We start from the raw sequence: 26981 nt of genomic DNA, 5'->3' as shown, positions 1-26981 counted from the left end.
TGTATTTTCATATTATATCTTATCGTGTCACGTTTTCTATTTTAGTTCTCATGCCAGTTAGATCAATATTGTTGAAATTTCAATAGCATACCACCACACCTTTCATGTCTATTTAACAATGAGAATTAAGCATCAGTATCATAGATAAGGAGTAATTATCCGCTACTCTGACTAATCCTTTGGACACACAATTATATTTTATGATCTGGGCTGCAACTTAGTCTTAACAGTAGCACTCTTGAGTCAACAATTTAAGACTTACATGGAAAAATACATTCGAAAGACAAAGCTAAAAGCAAATTACAATGATTTAGCCTATGTTTTTCTTTGCTAAGGCAATCATTATTGTATCCTACATGTATATACATAAATGTCGCAAAAGTAGCAATTGCACACCATGAAAGCGTGCGGGTTCACACTAAAATATTTAATTATGCACAATTGCTTTTCATGTCACCTGCAGGTAGAAGAAGAGGCATTCTAGTCTTTACCTTTTGAATTCAATCTAGGGTTAAAGCAACCCTTTTTACAATGGTTCATCATTCCTGATTAATGCTGATGACAGTAACATAACATAAATATCAACATCATATGGTTGCCCCATGCCAGGTGATCACAAGCAGAGATATAATTGTGTTACACTCATAAATTTCTTAAAACAAGACAAGAAGACCCCAAGAAAGAAAAGGAAAAAATCGGATATGTATCAGGCAAAATTGGGTCTCTTTTCCTTTTAGCTGGAGACTTGGATTGCCATGAGGCTGTCGTTTTCTGGTATTAATCACTTTAACAAGTGTCTTCCATTTACTGATGATTAAGAGAATAGCCATCGAGGCCCTTTTTGTGTTGAAATGAAACGCCATGACCATGATTTCACAGCTTAAGCAATAGAAGATCAAAAGAATATGCGACAACCTCACAAAGTGCCTTCTAAAAGAGCATGTGCAAGTGCATAGAGCAGAGTGCTGAGACAATAATGCGCGGAAAATTGACAGTCCAATCCATTAAAGAACGCAGGAGTCGTAGAGCTTGTTGACTGAAAGCCCACACAACCACAAGCAAAAGCCCAAAGTCAGCAAGTCTAAACACCAAGTCTGCTTTTGCTTTTTCTTTAAAATTTATATCAATGGCCAATGCATTACATTTGAGGGTATACTCCACTTCTTAGAATACATCTAGTCTTAGTGTATTTAAATCCAAGACTTCTCTTCCCAAAACCAAAAAACTCACTTCAATTGTTTTTTTTTTTTCCTTCTAACTTTTAGATCCTAAATTTAAAAATAAAAACAAGAGAAATAAATACAAGGGAACACTTTGGAAAAGAGAATTGATTGCTTGTTTATAACATGTGCTTATAGCTCGCAAACATACATTAAAAATATTTTATGTGTAACAATAAGATGACATTCGAGAAGTGGGGTTTGTAACTTATGCAAATAAAATTATAGCGCACTTAGTTGCAGAGATTAATTTGAAATTAAATGGAGACCATTATATATCTTTTCTTCAATATTCGGCTCAATCTATGATTTATGTGTTAACTTAGTTTTAGGTATAATATAAATGATATTTTTCCTCATTTGATACTAATTAGTTTTGATATATGGATTAATCAATACATACAGTTTTCATAAGTTTGCTTAAAAAAACATATGAAATTACAGTTATGCTTTTAATTTCTTTTTTAATTTTATTAGAGACAGTTCACATAACAAAAATTATAATCATTTCTTTACATATATCTATTATATAAATGTGATAAATTTCTAATATTTGTGGTAATGGAAAAGAGTTTCAAGCTACATAGTTTTCTAAATTTTATATGTAAAACTACGAACTATATCATTCATTAACTGATTTCTCCGTACTTTTACAACACATAAGATGTAAAATTTATAAAATTTTAAGGCACCATCGAAAATATTTAAATTAACATCACGAAGGCACCATCGGAAATATTTAAATTAACATGACAAAATCCATTCTTCATGGACACCAAATGGGGAGAGGATTGACATTCATCTCCTATTAAGATATGTTTTTTTTTTCTTTTTTTTTTTTTATGGTGATCATTTGATAAAAGGGTCAAAGTCTTTTCTGTCTCACTTTTTTCTTTTCTAATTTTCTACTTTTATTCTTTGATTCAAAATAAGGTCAAAATTCAAGTCCAAAAAACTCAATGTGTATCAAGAAGCTCGAACCGTTATTGAAGCATCACAATTTGAGATTATTAAAAAGTGATATTATGTGATTCCCGAAATATGCACAATTTGGTGGCACATTTTTATAGGAATGCAACTCCCCTTTTTTCTTTTTACAGCAATTTTTTGTCAACTTGCTTGCAATTTACTAAAGGATTCTGAATTTTTCATAGTGTTTTCCCCTCCAATCAGCCTGGGATTTTGAATATTATATATGCTGTAGTTTATATTCAAGGAAATCATGATGATAATGTTGATTAATTAATACATCATTTCAGCAGTTCTTTCACTGACTAATCCACAAAATCCAAACTCTAAATCCAATCCAGAATTTTGAACTTATTTGATTTGTGGGTGTTGCTTTATTTTGTTATCATCATTAGCTGTTGAATAAGGTTTGGACATATATGGAAAAAAATTGCTAGTCTATTCATATAAATGGCCTCTAGTACACATTTAAATTAACTTTGTTTTCTCAAAATAATATCACGAAAAGAAGAAACCCATTTCACGTTGTGGTGGAATGTGAAAGAAAAGTTTTTGGACTCACTCTAGTTCTAAACAAAAGGAAAAAGAAAAGTATCGAAATTAAAGAGAAGCAAGAAAGTTGGCGTCAGCTCATTCTTCTTGATATGTGTTTCTTTGGCGGGAAACTGAAAATGCAACCCTAATAGTATCTAAAACAGATTCATTGATCAAAACAACATGAATCGAAGTGGGTCGTTAAGCACTTTGGTCGTATGTGATTGGGGAATAGTTTTCACACACTTGATGAAAAGGTTATTTGGGAGCTCTATAATCTTATATAAAAGAAAAGGCAGATGACAAAAAGATTGCAAGTAGACTTTTCCATATATATTTAAAAGAGGGGAGTCAAAATTTAACTCTTCGAGTTTGTGCAAACATGCACCACTACACAAAGTTAAAAAATCAAGAAAATAAAAAAAAAAAAAAGAAGAAAGAGAGAATATAAAGTAAAAAAGTTTGTACAGTGAGGATCTTTCAGTGCCATCAATTCAATTAATTGTGCTTGGACTGTCATCCATTTAGTCTCAAAAATAAAATCCTTTTCCCTGCACCATTTGCACCCACTTTCCCTTACACGACATGACATTTTTCTCACCTAGTGATCATGTTTTTAATCCTTATTTCCTTCTTTCTTTTCAATTTATTTTTCTTTTTGATAGGGTTTTCTCTTTCTCGAGAAAGAAGAAAAAGGAGAAGGGAAAAAGCAAAGAGAATTAGACTGTAGAACTATAAAGTCATGAATATATATGTAAAGATGCCCCATGTAAATCTAGTTTGGAATATATTTCAATCCAAACAATGATGCCTGCCCACATTCACTTTAATTTTTGGCATCATGCATTAAAGGGTCATCCCTGATCAGTAACAACAAACAGCACACATTCACCCAACAAAAAACAATCCCTTTCTATCAATTTCCAAGCTAAAAAGGCTTCCAAGCAAAACGAGAACTAGAGTATAGAAATATAAAGTCATTAACAAAAGTGGGTGAAGATGACCTTTCTCAATTCTCATTTCTGCTTGTAATTTTTCACTAATTCTGTGATGCCATTTCATGCCACGTGTCCTTCACTTTTCTCCTACCGACATGTTTGCCCTTCGTCCCACCCTTTCAGATCAACTTCTTCCACATCCTTTTTCTATTCTTTCATTGGATTTTACTGCTCTTAACGGTATTGCAGCCACAGCCGTAGGATCCTTTTGTGAGCCTCTTGCATTAACATTCTTTTTTACTTTGAAAATGTCAAAGGGAAAGAAATATAATTAGAGAGTTGGCTCCCTGAAATAAAGTTCTTATTCCACATTATGCCTTATGAAATGACAAACAAATTTTCAGTTTAATATAATTTCTACAAGTAGAAGAATTACATACGACGAATATTTCTTTTTTAATAAAAAAATAACGTCTGAACTTGTGATCATTTGCCAATTTATGACATAGAATCACAGTTTCCAATGTCATTTTGTTTATTTATTTTGGGAGGCATACATGAAATTTTAGTGAAGCTGCAATCTATTCTTTCCAAAGTAAAATAAGAATGCAAGCAAAGGTGCAGTTTGTTGATGAGGAGGAAGAGAAGAATGAATGGATAAAAATCTTGACCATGAAATCAAAAGGCTTTGAGAGGAAAACTGAAACTGAATGGGAAGGTTGATGATGCAAAATAGTTTGAACATCATTATGATAAGAAATGGAGTGAGTGTGGCCCATAAACACGTGCAAATGATGGCATTGTCTTCCCTAATGATGGATTCCCACCGCTTCTTCCACTGTGTGGGTTCCACTCCTATCATGCATATAACCCTACTTCTCATCTCTCAATCTGCTATCTTTTTCTTTGACCATATACGTACATATATCATACAAAATCGTTTGTTATTTTTATACAGTTTTGTAAATCATCAAAACTATATAATTCCCTAGGCCTCCCCATAACATGTCTGGTTTGTCCTATGATATCACCATCCCCAATCTGTCTATTCCTTTCTTCTACTATATATTACCTTGCATCCAGCTGCTCCTCAAATTCGACAGTTTTCCATGTGCCTATGACCTAGTTCTTCATGTAATTAACGTAATTGTGTGATGAAATATTTTCTTCATTGATTATGAACTATATATAATCCGATACATAAAATTTAGTCCATAATCAAAAGTTACGCCAGCAATTTAATTTCTCCGGGAAGAAATTATACATAATGAGGTCTGCAAGATAGCATGTTTTGTAGCAGCTGCTAAACCGCTGTGATGTGATTCAATGCACAATACTAAGCAATCTGAGTTGAAGCTGCTTTTGTTGAATTATGTGGCAAGGCCTACAAAGTAATACGTTTTTAGTACTTGGTCATGAATAATGACTTACCAACACTGATTGAATAGTTGGCAGATGATATTGCAAATTTGATTTAATTGATTAAAATGAGAGCTAAATGAATATATGAAATTTAAAGTTTACTAATATAATCGAGAATCTAATTAATGCAAAAATGACAAGAGTTGCCAATTTAGCTGGTTGGACCTTAATTTTTATTATCTAATAATACAGAAACTAACGAGATATATAATTTAAGAGTGCCAAATTCAAGAATGCAATAAAATGAAATAGTCGTTGAGAATGATTTGTCGAAACGTTAGGATTATATCGGTAATCAACTTTACCATTTAGCTTTAGTTTTAGATTTCTTTATTGGCTTTTCCTCTAATGGCTCTTAATTAAAATGAAATCCCACTTTTATTGTTAAAAGAAAAAAGAAATACTAGCATCATAATGTAAAACATAATTAATATGATATTCTAGTGAGGTTAGCCATCTAATCACTCACTTTATCAAGAAGATCATTAGGAATAGTCTCAAGCTTAATGATCTCTTATAGATCTATGCATACGAATAATACATTTTCATCTTTAACTTTTGATCATTACCTTTCAAGAAAGTATGAATTCTTAATTAATAGATTGTGAGAAGCTTTGTTGTTTCAAAACTCCTTGCTTTACAGAAAGCATATTTGTTGTTTTTATTTTAAAGGAGAAAAGAAAGTGCAATAATTATATTGCAGTCGTGAATGGCTAGCTAAGACAACCCTATATTTAACAACATCTTAATTAATTAGATAAGTAATTGCAGAACAACCAAGGTTTTCTTATTCTTTTTTTCTCTGTGGATAAAAGGAGATCTCATTAACAACCAAGGTTAGGTACAGAATAATGGCCCCCTATCTAACTATAGGCTGAGATTTTTGAGAGAAACCCTTCTTTTTATATAGAAAACTGTCGTGATTGAAGGGGTGGTGGTGGTGTAATCTGCCTTACGTGAGGCCAAAAACATGGGTTAACTCTCATAACAAAATCTAATTAATTAATTATATTGTCAACATTTGATATGATTATCCCAAGCATTGTAGTCAAGCTGGAATGACACCTGGCCAATAGGACTTAACCTTAATGAAATCGCTTTTCAGAAGTGAGATCTTCCTGTATTGGAGCATTAGCTAGAATTAGTCTTTCACCTTCCAACTTTTTGCTGTCTTTACAATTGTAATAACAGCCACCATTTATATTAATTAGCAGTAATTCCTAAAATGGTGCTCTTAGATTTAACTTTCATCTTCTCTTTTTTGCGGTCTGAAGAATTTGATAGATTATTTCAAAGAAAATAATCAATTAAAAAGAAATAAGGATCGCAATTACACACCATATAGGAGTAATATATTATGATAGGCTCCCACCAATATTCTTTTAGCATCTACTTGTAACATATATATATATATATAATTTTGAATTTTCTTTAAGCATAATATGACTCATCAGATGATAATGACTGGAATTATATAACATAAATACATGATCTTAGCCAAAGGCGAGTTTAAAATGAGCTGTTGAGCAAATTCAGGAACCCAAACATCACGCTAATTGAAATTGTCAAATGCATACAGATCCTCTTGTACCACTGCATGCACAGCAAAATCAAAGGTCGAGAAAAATTTAAGATGGAAGGAGAAAAGGGTCACATCAACCCGGCAACCAAATCTTTGCATTTGAAAATCATTTTTTTGCCGGAAACTATGCAGACAGACTTATATAACCTATTTTCTTATACAATATTCTTTTCTTTTCATTTATTACCAGAAGAAGCGTTATTTATTTATTTATATATATACAGACTTATGCAAGATGCCTCAAAGTTACGCTAGAGTCATTCCGTGAAGAATTCTTGTTGCATTCACATGCAATAGTGAGAATGTTTCCCACAGCTTCTGTAAGAGGAAAATGACTTTCCATCAGTCTTTGTGAAGAAAGATTCGTGGCATCTGTCTCTCTAACTACTTCTAGAAAACAGGAGGATTTGTGAGGGGAGACAAAAATAATCCATAATAATAATCCTTTGGGCTGATTTCCACATTCATCCCCCACAAAATCAGTGCAAAGATGATGGGTAACCTACTGCTAAAATTTTAATTCAAAGGTTATGAAAATGTTGCAGATCTTCACTGCACAAGTTTAATGGAAGAATACACCACATACGACATATTTGTAGTCAAGATTCTTGTAACTGCTTCCTGACATGAATTCCAAGTTCCCAATCATTATCCACATGAGGAAACACCATTGTAAGAAAAATAAAAAATAAAAACATGTTGCTACGAATATTAAATAGTCAATGATCTCATGTATGTCCACATTGGCCTTGAAGATATCATGCAAAATTATAAATTCAAGATTTAGATTTGCTGGCTCAAAAACAAAGGGAAAAAAAAAATACTAGATATAATCATTCCCTTATAAAAATGATAAAGTATACGTAAAGAATTTAAAATTCAAAATCTTTTTCTGTTTTTTAACATTTTTATAAAAAATAAAAAAAATTATATCAAATTCGGTTGAAAATATTTATATAGAAATTCTTAAATAGTTTACTACACTATTTATAGATAGATTCAATAAAAATGAATTATATAGATTTATTATGTCATATTATATAGGACAACTGATCTCGATTAACTTAATCATAGAAATGTAATTAATAAATTACTTAAAAATCAATTACCTTCAATGATCTAACACTATTAATTGACATGGTTATTTATATTGAATATGTCTAAATTGGACATTTACCTAAAAATTTCTTTCATTTTTAATGTAAAAAAAAAATCTCAATTGATATCTCAAAGCAATCTAATCAAATAACTAAACTAATTTCAATAATTTTAGGCTTAATTACCAAATACATTTTGTATTATGCATTCATTTTTAGATGTAGCATATAAATTTTAATTTTTTAATTTCAATTATATTTTGATATTGATTTTAATTTTAGACTTCAATAAATTATTAGATAAGTGATTGACATGGCTACAATATCGACGAAAATAAGCGGCTAGACAATGTTAGAATTGATAAACAATTAAAAAATATATATATTTTTTCATTTTTGTTTAAAACTCTAAACTTCTAAAACTTGAAATGCTTTCAATGCTTTCAATTGTTACACATCAATGAAAAGAAAAATAATAAGGGATTATAAGAGGTTAGATTGTCAAATTTTCTTTTATAACTTAAATATTTTAAAATCTAATAAAAAGGAGTAAGATGTGTATATATATATATATATATATATAGTTTAGGTGTAAGCTTCTTTTTTTTTTTAGAAAAAAGTTGAAAAAGAATTATTTAGGTGAGATTAAACTTACCAGCCAATTAGGATTATTACAAGATTGTTATTGTCTGCCATGATTTACCCCACTTCTTCAATATATAGGAACATTCTGAGTAATCAAATATATTATTTATATCATGACTATCATGATCCTCTAATTAATGATATCTTCTTTAGGATTCATTTGGCAGATGGAATTTTAATTTTCACTAGCTACCAACCTAACTATGAGAAGAATGATTTACTCTTATTATTATTATTATTTTCCGCTTCTGGTTGCGTCAGGGTTCAACTATGTTAATTAGAAGCGAAATGATCGGAGTTGGAAGAAAACAAGCATGATGAAAGATTAGTAATTAGTACCCTGAATAAGTATAGTTAATATAAACAATTGGTGGCAATGATTTAGAATGGAGCAAACATCTGCTATTCATGTCTCACTGATCACTCGATAAAAGAAAGAAATTAGAAACCCAATCACACGTGCATGTGAAGAATAGAATCACTTGGCAGTACTACTCAAAATTGTCCGTGATTGCAGTCATCAACCCCAGATCCTTCTCTGCTGCTGGCTTTTACTCATCATTTTACAAGGAAACAGAATTATTATTTACCTCAGTAATTATACGTACTTATAATCAACTAATCCTTAATTTGGCAGACTCTGAGACCCAAAGCCAAAGGGCCAACATCTACACTGCCTGCTGCATGCCATTATATGTTAAGCAAAATAAATACTATTAATTAAGGTGGGGTTTTCTTTTTTATAGTATAAATTATTTTGGAAATTGGAGCTACAGTTCCCAGAGAAGAGGAGGGTATTGGATAGAGGATAAATGGCAAGCAAGCACTATAGAAAGAGAAAAAATGAGAAATTATTATTTTTCTAAAGAAAATTGCTTATTAATTTGTGTGCTTTTATAATATTAATGTCAGTTATATATATCTCTTAATTGTTCCTCTTACTGTCTCACTCAACGCACAATATAATCCGTATCTTGAAAAGCCAAAGAAGTTCCATTTTCAAGTTTTGGGATTGGAGGAATCTTTTTTTTTTTTCCCCTCATTCCCCTCCTTCTCTACTTTATGATCATTAAAAACTATTGAGGAAAAAAAAGAAAAAAGAAAAGCTTGAGAGAGAGAAAGGCAGAGAGAGGCCACCGAAAAGCATGAACACCTTATCATGAAAGAAAGAAAGAGCCGATTAGACTACCCAACCCACACGCAAATTATACACAACTAAACACACTCACATTCACATACCCACACGATCGCTGGCCTCATATACAATTATGTCTTCTTTTCTTTTTGCTACTGTATCTATTGTGTCCTTTTTCTGCTTTATTAAAAAATAGAAATCACAAGTCAACCTCCCCTCATGATTTGGTCTTTGGGTTCTTCTAAATAAGCACCACCTCATATCCCACTTTCTCTTTAGCCCTCTCTATATAATTACCTCATTCACTTCCAATTTTTTTCCTCCACCATGGGAAGCATGAAGGTGCATCAGTTGGCACGTGGATTCTGGGAGCATGAACAGACCTCGCTTTCGCTTGGTTGCAAGCGCCTTCGTCCTCTTGCTCCTAAGCTAGCTAACAACACTACTACTACCGCCACTGAGATTACTAATACTATTACTAGTGTCAGTTCTTTCGATCTTAAGAGCTTCATTAGACCTGAAAGTGGTCCTAGAAAACTTGGCTCATCTGAGGACAAGAAAGATTCGCCACCTCAGGTGATCATCATCTTCATTTTGACTAATTCTATACAATATCCACTTCCCATGTTTCTTTGTCTCTGTCTTTAATGTTATTTCATGTGTTCCTTAACTTTAAGTAACTTCAAGAGAGAGTTTCTTGAATTATTCTTCAAGTAAATGTTATTCTTGTCTGGACTACTGCCTCCATGGTTTTGGTTTCTGATGATGAACTTAATTTGATGCAGGTGGAAACGCACCCAGGAGGGACCCGGTGGAACCCGACTCAAGAACAGATAGGAATATTGGAGATGCTGTATAGGGGAGGAATGAGAACTCCCAATGCTCAACAAATAGAACAAATCACTGCGCAACTAAGCAGATATGGCAAGATTGAAGGGAAGAATGTCTTTTACTGGTTTCAAAACCACAAAGCCCGCGAAAGGCAAAAGCAGAAACGCAACAGCCTTGGTCTAAGCCATAGTCCGAGAACTCCAGGCCCCATTACCACTATATCGTTGGAAACTAAGGTATGTTCTTTAACAGATTTATCACTCTCCTCTCTTTATTTTTGAACAGAAATGAGCTAATAAAGAAAATATATTCAGGGAGAAGTACTTGAGAAAGATGAAGACAGTCCATACAAGAGAAAGTGCAGAAGCTGGGGTTTTGAATGTTTGGAATTAGAAGAGAGCAGGTCATCGTGTAGAGAGGAAGGAGATAGAACTCTGGAGCTTTTTCCATTGCACCCGGAAGGCAGATGAAGGGGTTTGAAAAAGAAAAAAATTAATTTAATTTTCTCATAAATTAATCAACCTTTGTTTCTATTGTGATCGTGATGATGATGATGATATGCAGCTTGCATGATGTGCTTTTCTTTCTTTATTTCTTCACATTGGCTGCAAGAGAGAGAGAAAGAAAGAAAGAAAGAAAGAACAAGTTGTCTCTTTGTACTCTATTTATCTCTGACTTGGGAACTAAAGCTCTTTGTCACTCTTTATTCCATGATCCTTTTTCTCTAGTGTTTGACTAATAACAAAGGAGAAAGTAAATTTGTTGGGACAAACTAAACTTTTAGGTTAAAAAAAAAAAGAGTTGCCTATATGGACACTGAAGTCCAAGCACCTACTTGTAAATCTCAAGCCTATTCTTTCAAGGAAAATTTGAAGTTCAAATGGGAAAAGGGTTAGTGTCTTCTTCCCCCGTTACCAAGAAAAGAATTTGATACTGATCTTGGTAAGACTTTCTTTCGCATAGTAACAAATCGACTATGAACAGACACAAACGTTTTATATTATTTTTTGTTTCTACTTTTTTTTTTCTCCTTTTCTTTTGAAGAGTGATTGACATGCATTTTCCAAGGAAAAGAAAACACAGAGCAGTAGTGCTGTGGTGGGGCTACTACCTCATATCTACCATGCCAATACCCACTCGCATTCTTTCTCTTTGGAGGGAAAGATGCTATCACCTAAATTTGAAATCAGCAAGGAGGGCTTCTACTTTTCTGCTTCAACTGAAAATCTTTCATAAAATTCAGTGGCTACATGGTCCTCTAGCAAACTCCATTTCTTGTTGTTAAAACAAAGTTGCCCATCACGCATTTTAATCGTCCTCTTCCCCTAAATTGTTTATTATTTTGGACTCCTATATATGATCATATATTTGATCAGTTGTTTTCTCTACAATAGAGTGGCTGGCGTACACGAATTCAAATACTAATAAAATAAAACTATCAAAATAATTAAACATGTATCAATGTAATACCGCATTTGTTCAAATATTTAATCAATTCATTCATTTATTAGTTTGATTAATCAATGATAGAATTTAGGAATTTTCTTAAGGGCTTTAAGGAGGTTGTTATGTTGGTCTTCCTTAGATCTATGCATAATTAATAGGAAAAAGAAAGAGAAAATGTCAAAGTAGAAACTGGAGATTCCAGTACAATGCCTACACAATACAGTTGTAAATAAAATATTTATAGAGAAAGATTAGAATTATATCAAGTAATTAAATTAGTTATTGAAAAGTTATTGTCAACCAGAGTAGAAATGTAATGATAAGAGTTTTTTCTATTTTAAGTCACAAGCATATGCAAGAATTATATTATTATGCTCTAAATTAATTAGATTAATTTTAAATACAACATAAAATAAAAAGTTTTTGTTAACTCCATCGGATTACATCCCACCATTACTAACAAATTATTGCCACATATTGTAGGTGTATATTTCGGGTCAATATTTTATCGACCTAATGTTAAACACTATAGCAAGACAAGTGTATAATCCATCGCTGTTTCATGGATTTAGAAAGACATTGATGAAATCTTATCTTGAGTATGATAAGATAAAATATCAGTCGCACATTATTTCATTATAATATTCTACATCCGTTGATAAAATGAATAAAAAAAAGGGGTCTATAATAACTGAGTTTTACTATTAAGTTAACTTTGATTAGTTATTTTTAGACTTAAAATTAACTGGATTAATTAAGTTATAATAGTTTGGTATAGAGAAATGATCTAACGAAGACGGGAAATGAACGCTGAGACAATAATAGAATGTCTGTATAAGAAACAGCTTTTGACTGACTTTTAAGATAATAGACCTCAGAATATAAAAATGCATGAATGAATTGAATTAAATATTAAAAGCGGGATAAAAAATGACTAATATTACATATAAAGAGTTAAAATCATATTTCGGTAATTTGGTTATAGAATTGTAGAAATCTTAGAATTAAATGTGTTGGGTTTAGAATTTTTAAAGCGAGTGATTTTAAAAAAATAAATTAACTCACAAAAAAATTAAAATTATAGAACTGGTAATATCTCATGAAATATGTTTGGAGACGTTATATAAGTTTAGGCTATAAATATTAAATTGGAATGGTGTGAAATTAGTGGATTTAAAAGAAAAGAAGGGGGTATTTAGATGCGAGGATATTATGAGTTGAAAGGGGGAAGGATGGGGATTGTGAAGAAGTTAGTGGACTGAAGAGATGAGGGCTACCTCCGAGGGATAGTGGGGAAATATTAATCAACAATTTTGATTGTTAGCGGGATCCACAATAATCAGCAGTCCAGGTGACAAAATGGTCCAATTGCGTACACTGAAATTGAACCTATAATTATCCAAATGATAGCACCACGGGGACCAATCCTACTTCTTCTTAATTAAAAGACATGATTCATAAATTATCTAAATGCACGTTTTCTCTAAATTCTATAATGAATGTTTATTTGCCATAAGTAAAGAAAAAGACGGAAAGAACAATGGAAAAGATTACTTATTGTTAATAATGAATTAAATAACAATCTATCATAATAATTAAGGTTTAAAATGCTTTTATTTATTAAACTGATAAATAATTAATATATATTTACTAATTTTAAATAATAAAATATATATGGATTCACTAACACTAAAGCATAAAATTATTTTTATTTATTATGGGAGATACACTTTCTGCTCTCCAGAAAGAGACGGACAAAGCTTAAGGCAATATAAGTATAAATACATCGGAGGAGTTATGGTCACTTTCCTTCATAACATAATCACCAAATCAAGTGACGACAACAGCAAACATTATGAATGATGATGGTGCTGTTCCTCCCAATACAAATACAATTTGTTGCGCAAAGTTAGGAAACGTGATATTTGGAGTAGGTCAATTCGTTCGGCTTACACAGATTTTGAGTTAATGTGTGGGAAAGAATTATTAGGTTTAGCCCTACCATCAAAGCCTTACATTATTGTTGGGCCATTCACGTTGAGAACATTGTTGGGCCAAGGCTTCGGTCCTTTATAATAGGGACATTCCGAGCAATGAAAACACAGTTCCATATCCTATTGTTAAATTTTTAAAAGAGAAAACTAACAGATGTAATGCAACAGAATTAGATTAACCACTCACATATTATTACTATTACTATTACTATTATTATTATTATTATGAATTACTGTACAATATGAGTGTAAAATAAAATTCTTAAATTTTTATAATTATAAATTATATTTTAGAAATTGCAATTTAAAATATTTTTAAGTATTTGTTTTAAAATAATTTATATCAATTTTAAAATCTTATCAACAATAAAAGTAAAATTTATTTTAAACATTAATTAGTTAAATTACTAATTATATAAAACTAATACTATAAATATTATCAATCGACTATTTTTTAAGATTAGCAACCATTATATATTTAAAAAATTAATTTATATAATTAAATTAATCATAAAATTATTTTCAAAATTATAAAAATTAAATTAAAAATTATGTACCAAAATAGATACATATATTTAAATAATTTCTATGTAAAAATATAAACACAAAAATATTTATTATACCTATATATATATATATATATATATATATATATATATACATATTATATTATATCGAGATAATATTTTAAAAATTATAAATTATTGTATAATTAGAAAATAAATTTATTAATATATATTACAACATCTATAATATAATTAAAATGTAATTTTTATATCTAAAACAATAATTTAATTAAAAATAATATAAAAATTAATAAATTAATACAAAATCATACATCAACATTAATTTCATAAGTTAAAAAATCTGAATAATGTATACTAAAAATTGTGCATGTGTTATATGTATATATATTTACATTTTCAGTATATTTTTGTAACTCAATAACAATTTTATTATTTATTTAAAATTTAATGATTTGTAAATTAATATATATCCTAAACGTGATTTGTGTTAAAAATAGTATTTTAACTTATGATAGCATTTGGAATGTTTTTGCTCCTTCGTAATAGAAACATCAAGGAAAGCTGCAAGTATTTATCCCTTCTTACCCTTTTGTTTTATATCAAATAGCAATATATAGACAATTGTTCATACCTTATATTTTATGATAAATAATTGTTTTTTTTCGGAATAATTAACAAAACAGAGAGAAATGTTTAATCTAGTGTGCTGAGATGTAACGTAACATCTCACTTCCCTTACTCATTATCGAACCTCTCTACTTTCACCCGTCCACGTATCTGATATAAAAACAAAACTCTTTAGGAAATAAGATTTTGCTCTTTGATTTTACATTTTCCTAAAGAATAAACTGTTATCTCTTAAAAAAATTAAAGAGATAAAATTTATAATAACCAACAATTTCAAACCCATCTAAATTAAAACTGCCAGCTATAGGACACATCGAACGGTCCCCTGTTAAAATAGAGAAACTCATCAAACGGTCCAAAGTTCAGTCCTTAAAGACTAAGCTAGGGTTTCAGTCTCCTAATTAACCATACTATATAAACCACACAGTTACCGTATTGCCGATTGCGGTGCAGTTCGTTCTGCCCTCCCACCAAAAAAAAATACCAAAAATTATTTTCTCTCTCCGTCGTCTCTTGTCCGGTATCATCCGGTTCTCCGACGATTTTATCCCTATTTTACCTTTCTCTCTCCTATATTTTATCCCCAAATTACACCTATAATATTTACTTTATTCAGGATTTAGGTTATCAGTTTAGATTGCTGTTTGTTATAGGCGTTATAGCTATTACGATCTGCTTGTTCTCTGTCTGTGTTTTTAATCTCTCAGGGTCTGATCTTTAAATAACAAAGAGGAGGTGAAAAACACAAAAAGGACATTTTTTTTGAAATGGCACAGATTCAGGTGCAGCATCAATCTGCGGCGGCGGCGGCCCCGATTCCAGGAGCCAACGGAGCGGCGGCGGCGGCAAGTTCTGGCAGTGTACCATATATGCCTACGTCACTTTATGTTGGAGATCTTGACCTGAATGTGACCGATTCGCAGCTTTACGATGTGTTTAATCAGGTTGGTCAGGTTGTTTCCGTCCGGGTCTGTAGGGACTTGACGACCCGGCGATCATTGGGTTATGGTTATGTCAACTATACCAGTCCTCAGGATGGTTAGTATTGGTTTTGATTCAATTTCTTTTTATTAGAATTTGAACTGTTTCTTTAAATAGGATTTTAGAGATTTCTGGAACATGCATTGTGGAATTAGTGACATGTGAAAGAGTCTGTGTCCATATTTTAATCAGAACAGTCCAATAGACCTTATAAGAAACGAGGTTTCAGATTGAGAATTGTAATTGCGTAAATGCCTCAAATATAAAATTTTAGGAAGTAAGATCAAGAAAAATCAATGAAGTGGCGGCAAACGCATTTAAATTGTTGACCATTGTTTAGCAATTAAATGTGGAAATTTCTTGATATACATGTGGAAACTGAAGAACTGCGGAGCTAGAAATGAGAGTGCTGGCAAACACGTAACTGTGTTGTGAAGGAGATGGGAGATGCAATATTGACCAATATAGTAGTAGTTCAGTTAGGTTTAGGGTTCTTTCATGATCTAAGTGCAACATATTAAAACTGCATGTTTTACCCTACGAGTGTGAAAATGAAGAGGCAGAAGTTTAGTTCTCTGCACCAACTCTTATTGCATGTGCCAACAAGGAGTTATCTATTATTAGTGGAGTAATGAATGCTATTGTACTTTTGAATCTCTTTTTTTATTGGATTTCTAATGCTGCTTTATCTGCAATTGTTAAGTCAATTTTATATGTTGCCATAAATCATCTTTTATTCAGAGTTATACAATCCTTATCTGCAGCTGCAAGGGCATTGGATATTCTTAACTTCACTCCTTTTAATAACAAGCCTATTAGGATCATGTACTCTCATCGTGACCCAAGTATTCGTAAGAGTGGGACAGGAAATATTTTTATCAAGGTATATACTCATTAACATGTAGTCTCTCTTTCATTTAATGTATTACTCTGGCTAGGGCATTGCTGTGCTGATGTCCTTTTGCAGTTCCATAAATAAAGCGTCCTTGTGGGTGTTACTTAAATTTTTCTGTTCTTGTCTTGTTCTTTACTCTACACTGATATTCTATTTGTCTGTTGTGTTTTGGGAATTGCAGAACTTGGATAAGACTATTGATCACAAAGCTTTGCACGATACTTTTTCATCATTTGGGAACATTCTTTCTTGCAAGGTTGCTACTGATTCCTCTGGCCAGTCTAGAGGCTACGGTTTTGTACAATTTGACAATGAGGAAGCTGCTCAGAATGCTATAGATAAGTTGAATGGCATGCTGCTTAATGATAAACAAGTTTATGTTGGACATTTTCTTCGTAGGCATGAAAGAGACAGTGCATCAAATAAGAAATTTAATAATGTTTATGTGAAAAATTTATCTGAATCAACAACGGAAGAGGACCTGAAGAATATATTTGGTGAATATGGAGAAATTACTAGTGCTGTAATTATGCGGGATGCCGATGGAAAGTCAAAGTGTTTTGGTTTTGTGAACTTTGAAAATACTGATGCTGCTGCAAAAGCTGTTGAGTCTCTTAATGGAAAGAAGATTGATGACAAGGAATGGTATGTTGGAAAAGCACAGAAAAAATCTGAAAGAGAACTTGAACTTAAAAGTCAGTTTGAGCAGAGCATGAAGGAAGCTGTAGACAAATATCAAGGTGTCAATCTATACATCAAGAATTTGGATGATAGCATCAGCGATGAAAATCTTAAGGAGCTTTTTTCTGACTTTGGTATGATTACTTCATGTAAGGTATGTGGTTATACCTTGTGACACGTTAAAATCAGCTTCAGTGATCTCGTTTCTCCTACCATGGAATTTATGTCAACCACTGTTTATTTTAACTAAATCTATAGGTTATGCGAGACCCTAGTGGAATTAGCAGAGGTTCTGGTTTTGTTGCCTTTTCAACTCCTGAGGAAGCTTCTCGAGCTGTAAGTCCTTACTTTTATGGCTGTCATAGTATGTGATCAGAAATTGATGTGCTCTTACTTTCTTCAGCTTGCGGAGATGAATGGCAAAATGGTTGTTAGCAAGCCACTTTATGTTGCACTTGCACAAAGGAAGGAAGAGAGAAGGGCAAGGCTTCAGGTATTCTGGTGGAGCTGATGGACGATGTTTTAATAATTTCTTGTGATGATAATCTAATTTAAAGCAGATTATCTTGCAGATGAACTGGAACTATTTGCGAAACTGGTCATATAGATATTGTAGTTTAGATTTTTTTCTATTCAAGTGCGGATTTTGTTGTTCTTTCTTGACACTTGTGGAAGTCATGTTTGTTTTATAGTAAATGATTTGTCAGTGGATGTGTGTGATACTGCATTAAATTCACTAGCCTTCTTTGCTGGATTTGACCACATGATGTAGTATGCTTTAGACGTGGTTTTTCATTTTGCTTGGCTTGTATAGTGACTTCACTTGTGAGATGTGTTACATGCAGGCACAATTTTCACAGATGAGGCCAGTTGCAATGGCACCTTCAGTTGGCCCTCGCATGCCGATATACTCTCCAGGTGCTCCTGGTATGGGTCAGCAGTTTTTGTATGGGCAAGGACCTCCAACCATGATTCCTCCTCAGGTTAGTTCTCTTTTAATTTATTCTTTTTAAGTTATATGCTCAGTGCACGATCTGGCATTAGAAAATCTTTATTTTAAAGAATTTCAATTGTTGTGAATATTTTTTTCACTTTAGTATTGTGAACTTCTCCATTATTGAGAAGGCGGGATTGGTTTTGTACTTTCCCATCTTTGGTCTTTATTTACTTGAGACAATTATGGTATATTCACTTGCATCTTTTCGTGATCTTACATTCCCAGTTTTGTTTGTAATTTTCACGAGTTCTGTTAGATGCATTAGCATTTCAGTTTGGATGCTGATACTGAACTTCTTGAGTCTCTTTAGGGTGGATTCGGCTACCAGCAGCAACTTGTTCCTGGAATTAGGCCAGGAGGTGCTCCTATGCCAAATTTCTTTGTACCAATGGTTCAGCAAGGCCAGCAAGGCCAACGCCCCGGGGGACGTCGTGGAGCAGTTCCAGTGCAACAGAACCAGCAGCCAGTCCCTCTGATGCATCAGCAGGTCATTAGAGATATTACAGTTCTTCTTTTTAATGTTGGGCTTGTTTCTTGCTTGCAACTCTGATCCCAGCAAAAAATTGGGTTGTACAGATGCTTCCTAGGGGACGTGTCTATCGTTATCCACCCGGGCGCAACATGCCAGATGTTCCAATGCCTGGTGTTGCTGGAGGCATGCTGTCAGTTCCATATGACATGGGTGGCATGCCGATAAGAGATGCTGCTGCTGGGCAGCCTGTGCCTATTACAGCTTTGGCTACAGCCCTGGCCAATGCATCCCCTGAGCATCAAAGGACGGTGGGATCATATTCCTTTTCTGTGGACAAGGCCTGCATTTTCCTTTTTGATTATTCATTGGATCAAAACTGTTTTCTTATTATGGCTTTTGGCTGTTTGGGCAGCTGCTGGGTGAAAGTCTGTACCCATTAGTGGACCAGCTGGAGCATGAATCAGCAGCTAAGGTCACAGGTATGCTTTTGGAGATGGATCAGACTGAGGTTTTGCACCTGCTTGAATCACCGGAGGCATTAAAGGCAAAAGTGGCAGAGGCCATGGAGGTCCTCAGGAGTGTCGCCGCTCAGCAGCACACCAACAATACTGCTGATCAGCTTACATCACTGTCCCTGAATGATGGCCTTGTCTCCTAAAATATATTTGGGTGAAGAGAAACAGGTGCATCAAGTGGTTTTGGACTTCTTAGAGCTAGTTTTCTTGTTGGATCATATCCACATTGCATGTTATATTTTGTTTTAGGCTTGAGTAAAATTTGTTGGCAATTGGAACTCTGTAGTATACTTTCATTTGTGCTCTTTAGGATTCAAGATATTTATGGTAGAACGAGATGCGATTTTATTCTGAAGTTTTGGAATATTGTGTTGATTGATCAGCAGAATTGATAATAATGCCACATGTGGGTGTTCTGAAAGTTCTGGTTTTTGCTGCTACATGAGCTTAATGTCTTTTTTACGAGTTTTGCCATTACCCTGATCTGAAATTTAATGCTTGTTAAATTGATTTGGATTCAGAGCATGCTGATATGGATATGGTAGTATTCTCCTGCTGAATTTAGAAAGTGGGACCAACCTATTCTTTCTCTTTTACTTTTTCTCTATATATATATTTAAAAAAGCACAAAATCCTTTTACTGGTTATTACAATTCTAGTGTTTATGTTACTGAAATCAGTAGAGTTCGGTGGCTGCGATGGTGCAGTTACTTCATCATTAGCTTAGCTTCGAGTGGGAGTGTTGCTGCCCCCAATTTCGGATTTTCCAAAGCCTCTACAGAAACTATCAGTTTTCAATATTTAGATTCGATAAGAATTTTATTAATAAAATTCTGAAAGCTTCGGTCATCTTGATGCCTTTTCTTTTCTTGTATCATATTACTAATCTCTTTAATTTTTTGTGAAGTTTACACTTGATGATATAGAGTTTCAGCTAATAACTCTGAACACACTGACACAAATAAAAATCAAGTTTATTTAATTCGTGAATAAAAAGTAAATATATTTAATTAAATAGGTTAATAAATAATACATGATACAGATAAACATATTTAAAATTTTTCTTTCTTGGTTTTTGTTTTATTTGTTCTTTTTAGATATATATCTACAAGAACGGTGGTTGAGACTTGAGAGAGTGGGTCAAAGTAGGACAAGCAAGCTGAATTCAGAGCGTGGGTGCATGTTGTCAACAATACATCAAAGCAATTATTATACTTTTCTGTTGAACAACCAATTGAACTCTCATTTCTCTCACGTCACTTTTTCTTTTTTATTGATTCAGGAAGAAATTTGAAACTTTAATTCGTGGAGGAGAATAAACAAAAAAAAGAGTTGGTGAAACTAGGCAGACATACAAAGAAATAATAAAAGATAACATAAAGAAAAGGTAATAGAATAGAATAGAATTTTTGACTGGGTCCTCCCTGTTTTGTTAACATTGAGCCCTAATCTGAACTCCAATATAAAAAAGAGAAGGCAACGCTGCAACTCTGCTTTGTACTGGCACATTAAAGAGAATAACTACCAATCAGCTTAGCTTACCCTTCTAGCTATGAATCCAACAAGCGTTCAACAAATTTCAGAATGCTTTATAAAGCCTCCAAACCTGCCGAAAGAAGCCAATCAACCTTATTACTTGACACCATGGGACCTTGCTATGCTTTCTGTTCACTACATCCAAAAGGGCCTTCTCTTTGCCAAACCACCGCAAGAAGCCTTGGACATCATGTATCTATTGGACAAGCTCAAGCACTCCCTCGCTCTTACACTTGTCCATTTCTACCCACTGGCCGGCCGCCTTGCAACATCAAAGACTGAAGACCCTCCCTCATATGTTGTCTATGTTGATTGTACTAACAGCCCAGGTGCAAGACTTGTACATGCTGCTGTTAATCTGACAGTATCCGATGTTCTTTCACCTACTTATGTACCTTTGGTTGCTCAGTCTTTCTTTGACCATCACAGAGCTCTTAATCATGATGGTCATTTCAGATCTTTGCTAACAATTCAAGTGACAGATCTAGTTGATGGTGTGTTTATTGGGTGTTCTATGAATCATGCTATTGGTGATGGATCCTCTTTTTGGCAATTCTTGAATTCATTTTCTGAAATTTTTCAAGCACAAGGAAGCGAGTTTCAGATCGCACATCCCCCCGATCTTAAACGTTGGTTTCCTGATGGTTATGGTCCAATAGTCAACCTTCCATTTACACACCATGAGCAGTTTCTAGGGCATTTTGAAGCACCTCCCTTTAGGGAAAGAGTGTTCCACTTCTCATCGGAATCCATTGCAAAACTCAAAGCAAGAGCGAATTCAGAGTACAATACCAACAAGATTTCCTCTTTCCAGTCTCTGTCTGCGTTTATGTGGAGGTGTATAATGCGTACCCGTAAGTTGCCACATGATCAAATAACCAGTTGCAGGCTGGCTTGCAATAACAGGTCAAGATTGAAGCCACCTTTATCTGCAGACTACTTTGGAAACTGTATTTATCCTCTCAGAGCTTCAACAACAGCTGGGGAATTGCTGGAGAACAATCTTGGATGGGCAGCATGGAGGACGCATCAGGCTGTGGTTAATCAGAGTGATGAAAAGATCCGGGAGTCTCTTGAATCATGGCTTAAATCTCCGATTATATACCAGATTGGACAACTGTTTGATCCGTTCAGTGTGATGATGGGCAGTTCTCCAAGATTCAACAAGTATGGGAGTGAATTCGGATTAGGGAAAGCTTTGGCTCTTCTTAGTGGCTATGCACATAAGTTTAGTGGCAAAGTGTCAGCTTATCCAGGACGTGAAGGTGGCGGAAGTGTGGATTTAGAGGTGTGCCTTCCTCAAAATCTAATGACTGCTCTTGAAGATGATCAAGAGTTCATGGACGCTGTTTCTGTGTCTCCTTGGTCAAATTAGTTTTGCCACTACTCTGCTCTGAAGATGATCATGTATCTCATATGACCAAATGATATGATATTTGACCGAGTTGAATAAAGAATCACCCTTGATTAAATCTATAATAAGAAGTTGTTAGGCTTTTAGCAAATTGGGCCTAAGACAATGCTGGTATTTACATCTGTCTAGCTCCTTATTTTAAGGCCCATATTTATTTCTCATTAGGTTTGGTTAGGCTTGGCCCAGATCCAAACTTTTTTGTAATTTTTCCTTCTAAAAATAGCTTACCAAGAAGATTCCCAGCTTTCGGGGACATTTCACACTCATGTCCCCATTGTGGAAACATCCATTTCTCCTACAAAGTTCAAAGATTCCTTTGTCTTTCCTCAAATACTACCAACTTTTTGACGATTGCTACCTTTTAATTGACACGTTCCCAGCCGCCAGCAATCTATCTACTTTATCTGCCAACGCCACGTGTATATGTACCCCACACCCTCAACAATGATAACGTCCCTTACTGTAACACGAGATTTTCCATACTACCACATTACTAGAATAAACAAACCCACATCCACATGGTCACAACAACTGGCGCAGTGCTAATGTATTTCGTGCACTGACGGTTGGTGCAGCAGTCTCCTGTTCTCTGATCCACTCAATCACGGCCCAGTCTTCGTTAACCTTTAAGACATCACCTATCCAATATGGAACCGCCATCTCAGCACGGGCCCAGCTGTTCACGTGGGACCACCGAAAAGAAATAATTGGGAGGGTAGTGTAAGCAAGAGGAAGACTTGCTCACTAGTGACTCAGTAGATACTTGGAAACTTCAGGGGCACGCATCTTTCGCCTATATACAAACCCCAGAAACCCCTTTTCACATTTTTTTTTCTTTGCTACTCTGTTGTTACTTTGATTCTCTCTTTCTCCCACTGAACTGATCGCTAAAATAAAAACCCAGCACGATGTCGTTTGTTGCGCCAGGCTGTCGATTCTACCCTTCCGATGAGCAACTCCTATGCTATTACCTGACAAGCAAGACCGACGAGGTCGGTGATGGCAATAATGATAAGAAAATAAACGGCTATGATTTAATCAAGGAGCTGGACTTGTACGAATATGAGCCGTCGAATTTACCGGAAAATGCGTGCTATTCGTATGGATATAAAGGGAGGAGAAGGCACTGGTATTGTTATACAAAAAAGTTTAGGGTTTGGAAAGGAGAAGGGAGAAGGAGAAGGAGAAGGAGAAGGAAGGCTAAAGGAGGGTATTGGAGGAGTAGCGGTAGGGTTAGGGATGTGGTGGATCCCGGTGGAAAGGTTGTGATCGGGACTAGGTCTAAATTCGTGTTTTATTCGGGGAATTCTGTTCAAAGTTCAATTAGGACTGATTGGGTGTTGTATGAGTATGCCCTAATGCATCATGTTAAGGTATTATTTTTTAATGCATTGATTAATTTTTAATTAGGTTCCATTTTTATTTGCTGTTTTAATTACATGTTTGATGAAATGTCGTTATTTTTGTTTCTTGTGTTTATATATATACAATAGGATCTGTTACATTGAGTTGCTTTATGTTTTTATACTTGAGTTAGGCCTCGTATGTCCTTTGCCGAGTATTTGTGAAATCTCGTGCTGGAAATAGTAACTCGGAAAACGTATTAAGTTGCTGTGCTGAACAAAATGTATCTGCTGTACGTCATATCGGAATTCAGCATGATGGATTTCTTACACCTGACATTGTTGAAGCTAAAGTGCATCGTGGAAACTCTGTAGATGCTGAGAATGATTTGTCAAAATATCCTCTGGGATTGAGTACCAAGTTAGATGCTTTTCCCGACTCAAATAAGCTAGTAAGTTATATCAATTCTCTCTTCTCTCACTTGGTCTTTTCACTATTTTTGTGTTTCATTTATCAAAGTTATGCCATTGCATTGCTTGCTACTAATCCACTTTTATTTGATCATTTTGTTGCATCTCTCACATTCACAATTATTGGCAGAGGGACATTAATGAAGACCTAACATTGTTTCATTTTGCATTTAAGCATGTCTTTTTGTCTGATTTGTATACTACTGTTGAAACCATCTCTGTTTTGTCCGTATTTGTTTCTGTTGCTCTTATAATCCTACCGCTGACCCTTGTGTGATAATTCTCCTTACATTTCTCATATATTTTTATCTTAAATTACCTGTTCTACTGCATATCTTACATTATGAAGTGGATGAGGTTCACATATAAGTGACTAGCCTTTGACTTCTTTCTAAAGTAATGTTGGCATATTTTAGTGGCTCAACACATGTTAGATTATCTATTTTCCACATCCCTGCAATATGCTCAATTTAATTGACCTTTCAAATAACTCATACTTCTTTTTTTGGGCTGCCTGTTATGAAGGTTAGGACACCTGAACTTCCTGGTGATGACATGCTTGTGGATGCTGGAACTACTCAAGAATTAGTATCCATTCTAGAGGGAGATTTCATAGAGCTGGATGATCTTCTGGATTGACACTTGGAAGAATGTTGAAAGGATTACTTCTGGGAACATGTGCATATTAACCAAATGGGTTAACTTATTACCGGAAACAACTCAATTTATGAACTTTAGAAGTTTATAGGAGTATGTTACACAGCTACGAGGACTTTGGAGGTCATGTAAGGAATTTAATGCGCAGCTAAAAAGAGAAGGGTTTATAATCCAATTAGAAGAAGAGTATCTTGTTTGGGGAACCTAAGACACTGAAGATGTTAAACTTTTATGGGACGCACAAAGTTTAAATGAAGAAGCAGAAGAGCTTCATCAGTTGAGGTAATGAGTGACAAATGTTTATGTAATTTTACTTTTCAACCTCTGTTTATGAAACAATTAGCAATTTGTCTTATAATTTTATGTGCAGATTTCTCTTATGCCCGATATTAGGCATTTTTCATCCTGTGGAATCTGAACAAGATTGATATGTCAGGTGATGATAAATTCAAATTCGAAAAAAGTATTGTTCTCTGATATCAGCTACTTCACCTGGATCATCTTGCTGTTATTGTTCTTCTGCTCACGTATGGGAAATACATTTTCCCTTGTTTCTTCAGCGCCTTCCTTTAACAAGGAATCAATTTTCTGTTTCTCAAGATGCATGCAGTGGTAGATGTATCAATAAATTAACGGATGGGAACATTGTTCCCCCTCACCTCTTTGGCAATATCTGTTAGCTTAATAGGGTTATGATTATTTAGACTGGCATTTATTTTGTTTCTGAGTTTTCTTGTTGCAGACTTAGATAACTGTATCATGAAGAATGTGTGCTAAATAAATTCTTATGCCATTGGACCAGGTTGCATCACTTGGTTTTCTGGCCCTCACTTTCTCAGCCATTATAGACTTGTAAAAATTGCTTTTTAATATCAATGACATGCTGGTAAGATCTTTGGACCTAAATCAGTTACTTTATGCTGTCATTTCCGGTTCCAGATTTTAGAGTTCATTGATTAGTATCCAAATCTTAAATTAATGTTATGTTAGATTTACTTTGTATCTGTTATACTATGCAAGTCTCCATATGTGTGATTTGGTAACCATACTAGATTTGCATGATAGTTCATATCGGTTTTGCAAATTATTATTTCGTCCTCCTAGGGACGGAATTAAGTTGTTGCTTTATTTTTGTCCCTAAACTTGAAGATACATGTTTCAGAATCTCTATTAGCTTCTCTAGTGGAGACTCTTTGCAAAGGGAAGGCTGAGAAAGAAAGAGAACTTTTGAGTACTGATACTTTCGTTAATGGTTCATAGTTTCTTTCTTATATATGGGTCTTCAATGAAATTTTCACTAAGACCATTCTTATTTTCCCATTCGCATGGAAAACATGTTCCTTGGCATTTTAAGCTTCTGTGTGTTAATGTGTCTGGCAGCCTGGTACACATGTTTAGTGCTTCAAGTACATCCGGCTTTGTGCCATTGGTTTATATGAGATGAATCCAACAAAACTATTTAGGTTGTTTGGTCAGTGTCTTCATTGTGATTTGAAGGTAGAAAGCGGCTCCACACGCTGATGAGTGTGCAGTAATTCGCTGTGAATTTTCCTTTTCATATTCGTTGGGCTATTAAAAAAATTAATTAATTAAAAAAAGGTGGATAGGTTAGTCTGAAACTCAGGAACGGTGATGGAAAAGCTTAATAAAGTGAAATTAGCCAGTGGATTAGTGTTATTATCAATAATCTTGTGGTGCTTTATTTTTATTTTTATTTTCTTTCTCAATTTGAAGAGGTTTAAGCTTGGTCTGTTTGAGTGGGCATCCAGCATCGTTTCTTTCATTATAGATTTTAACTAGGACGTCTGTGTTAATTGCTGGCCCTATTTTTCTTCTTTATCTTAAATCTGCGTCCAATGACTCCGCAACACTTATGCGGTGTGAACCAGCAGCGGCATCTTCATCATCTTGGCTTTGGGATAGTTAATAATTCTCTCACAGGTGGTCCTTGTGCTCTTGGAAGTCGATACATAAATCGAGTAAATTTGATTATGGCATGGTGGCGGCAGCAACAAGGCAATTTCGCTTTCCAATTTTTTGCAGGTCCCTATT

The 26981-nt window shown here is 34.1% G+C and overlaps 4 protein-coding genes across 4 annotated transcripts; all 4 read left to right on the top strand.

Moving 5' to 3' along the window:
• Nucleotides 1-9835: 9835 nt before the first annotated feature.
• Nucleotides 9836-11262, top strand: LOC8288579 (WUSCHEL-related homeobox 4). The gene is made up of 3 exons (XM_002510138.4): nt 9836-10118; nt 10328-10609; nt 10688-11262. The coding sequence occupies exons 1-3, from the start codon at nt 9870-9872 to the stop codon at nt 10841-10843; spliced, it is 687 nt and encodes a 228-aa protein (XP_002510184.1). The 5' UTR covers nt 9836-9869; the 3' UTR covers nt 10844-11262.
• Nucleotides 11263-15280: 4018 nt separating this feature from the next.
• On the top strand, nt 15281-19929 carry LOC8278838 (polyadenylate-binding protein 2). The gene is made up of 9 exons (XM_002510139.4): nt 15281-16005; nt 16713-16831; nt 17025-17678; nt 17783-17860; nt 17928-18017; nt 18370-18507; nt 18832-19008; nt 19098-19301; nt 19406-19929. The coding sequence occupies exons 1-9, from the start codon at nt 15735-15737 to the stop codon at nt 19649-19651; spliced, it is 1977 nt and encodes a 658-aa protein (XP_002510185.2). The 5' UTR covers nt 15281-15734; the 3' UTR covers nt 19652-19929.
• Nucleotides 19930-20606: 677 nt separating this feature from the next.
• On the top strand, nt 20607-22718 carry LOC8278839 (uncharacterized acetyltransferase At3g50280). Its single transcript, XM_002510140.4, has one exon. The coding sequence runs from the start codon at nt 21061-21063 to the stop codon at nt 22417-22419; it is 1359 nt and encodes a 452-aa protein (XP_002510186.2). The 5' UTR covers nt 20607-21060; the 3' UTR covers nt 22420-22718.
• A 153-nt stretch (nt 22719-22871) lies between these two features.
• Nucleotides 22872-25835, top strand: LOC8278840 (protein CUP-SHAPED COTYLEDON 3). The gene is made up of 4 exons (XM_002510141.4): nt 22872-23831; nt 23996-24253; nt 24798-25211; nt 25300-25835. The coding sequence occupies exons 1-3, from the start codon at nt 23367-23369 to the stop codon at nt 24909-24911; spliced, it is 837 nt and encodes a 278-aa protein (XP_002510187.2). The 5' UTR covers nt 22872-23366; the 3' UTR covers nt 24912-25211; nt 25300-25835.
• Nucleotides 25836-26981: the final 1146 nt, after the last annotated feature.

The sequence above is a fragment of the Ricinus communis genome, chromosome 2 (assembly GCF_019578655.1).
Source record: "Ricinus communis isolate WT05 ecotype wild-type chromosome 2, ASM1957865v1, whole genome shotgun sequence".
NCBI classification, from domain to species: Eukaryota; Viridiplantae; Streptophyta; class Magnoliopsida; order Malpighiales; family Euphorbiaceae; genus Ricinus; species Ricinus communis.
The sequence above is the reverse complement of the archived record's forward strand: the minus strand, read 5'-3'. Positions and strand labels throughout refer to the sequence as shown.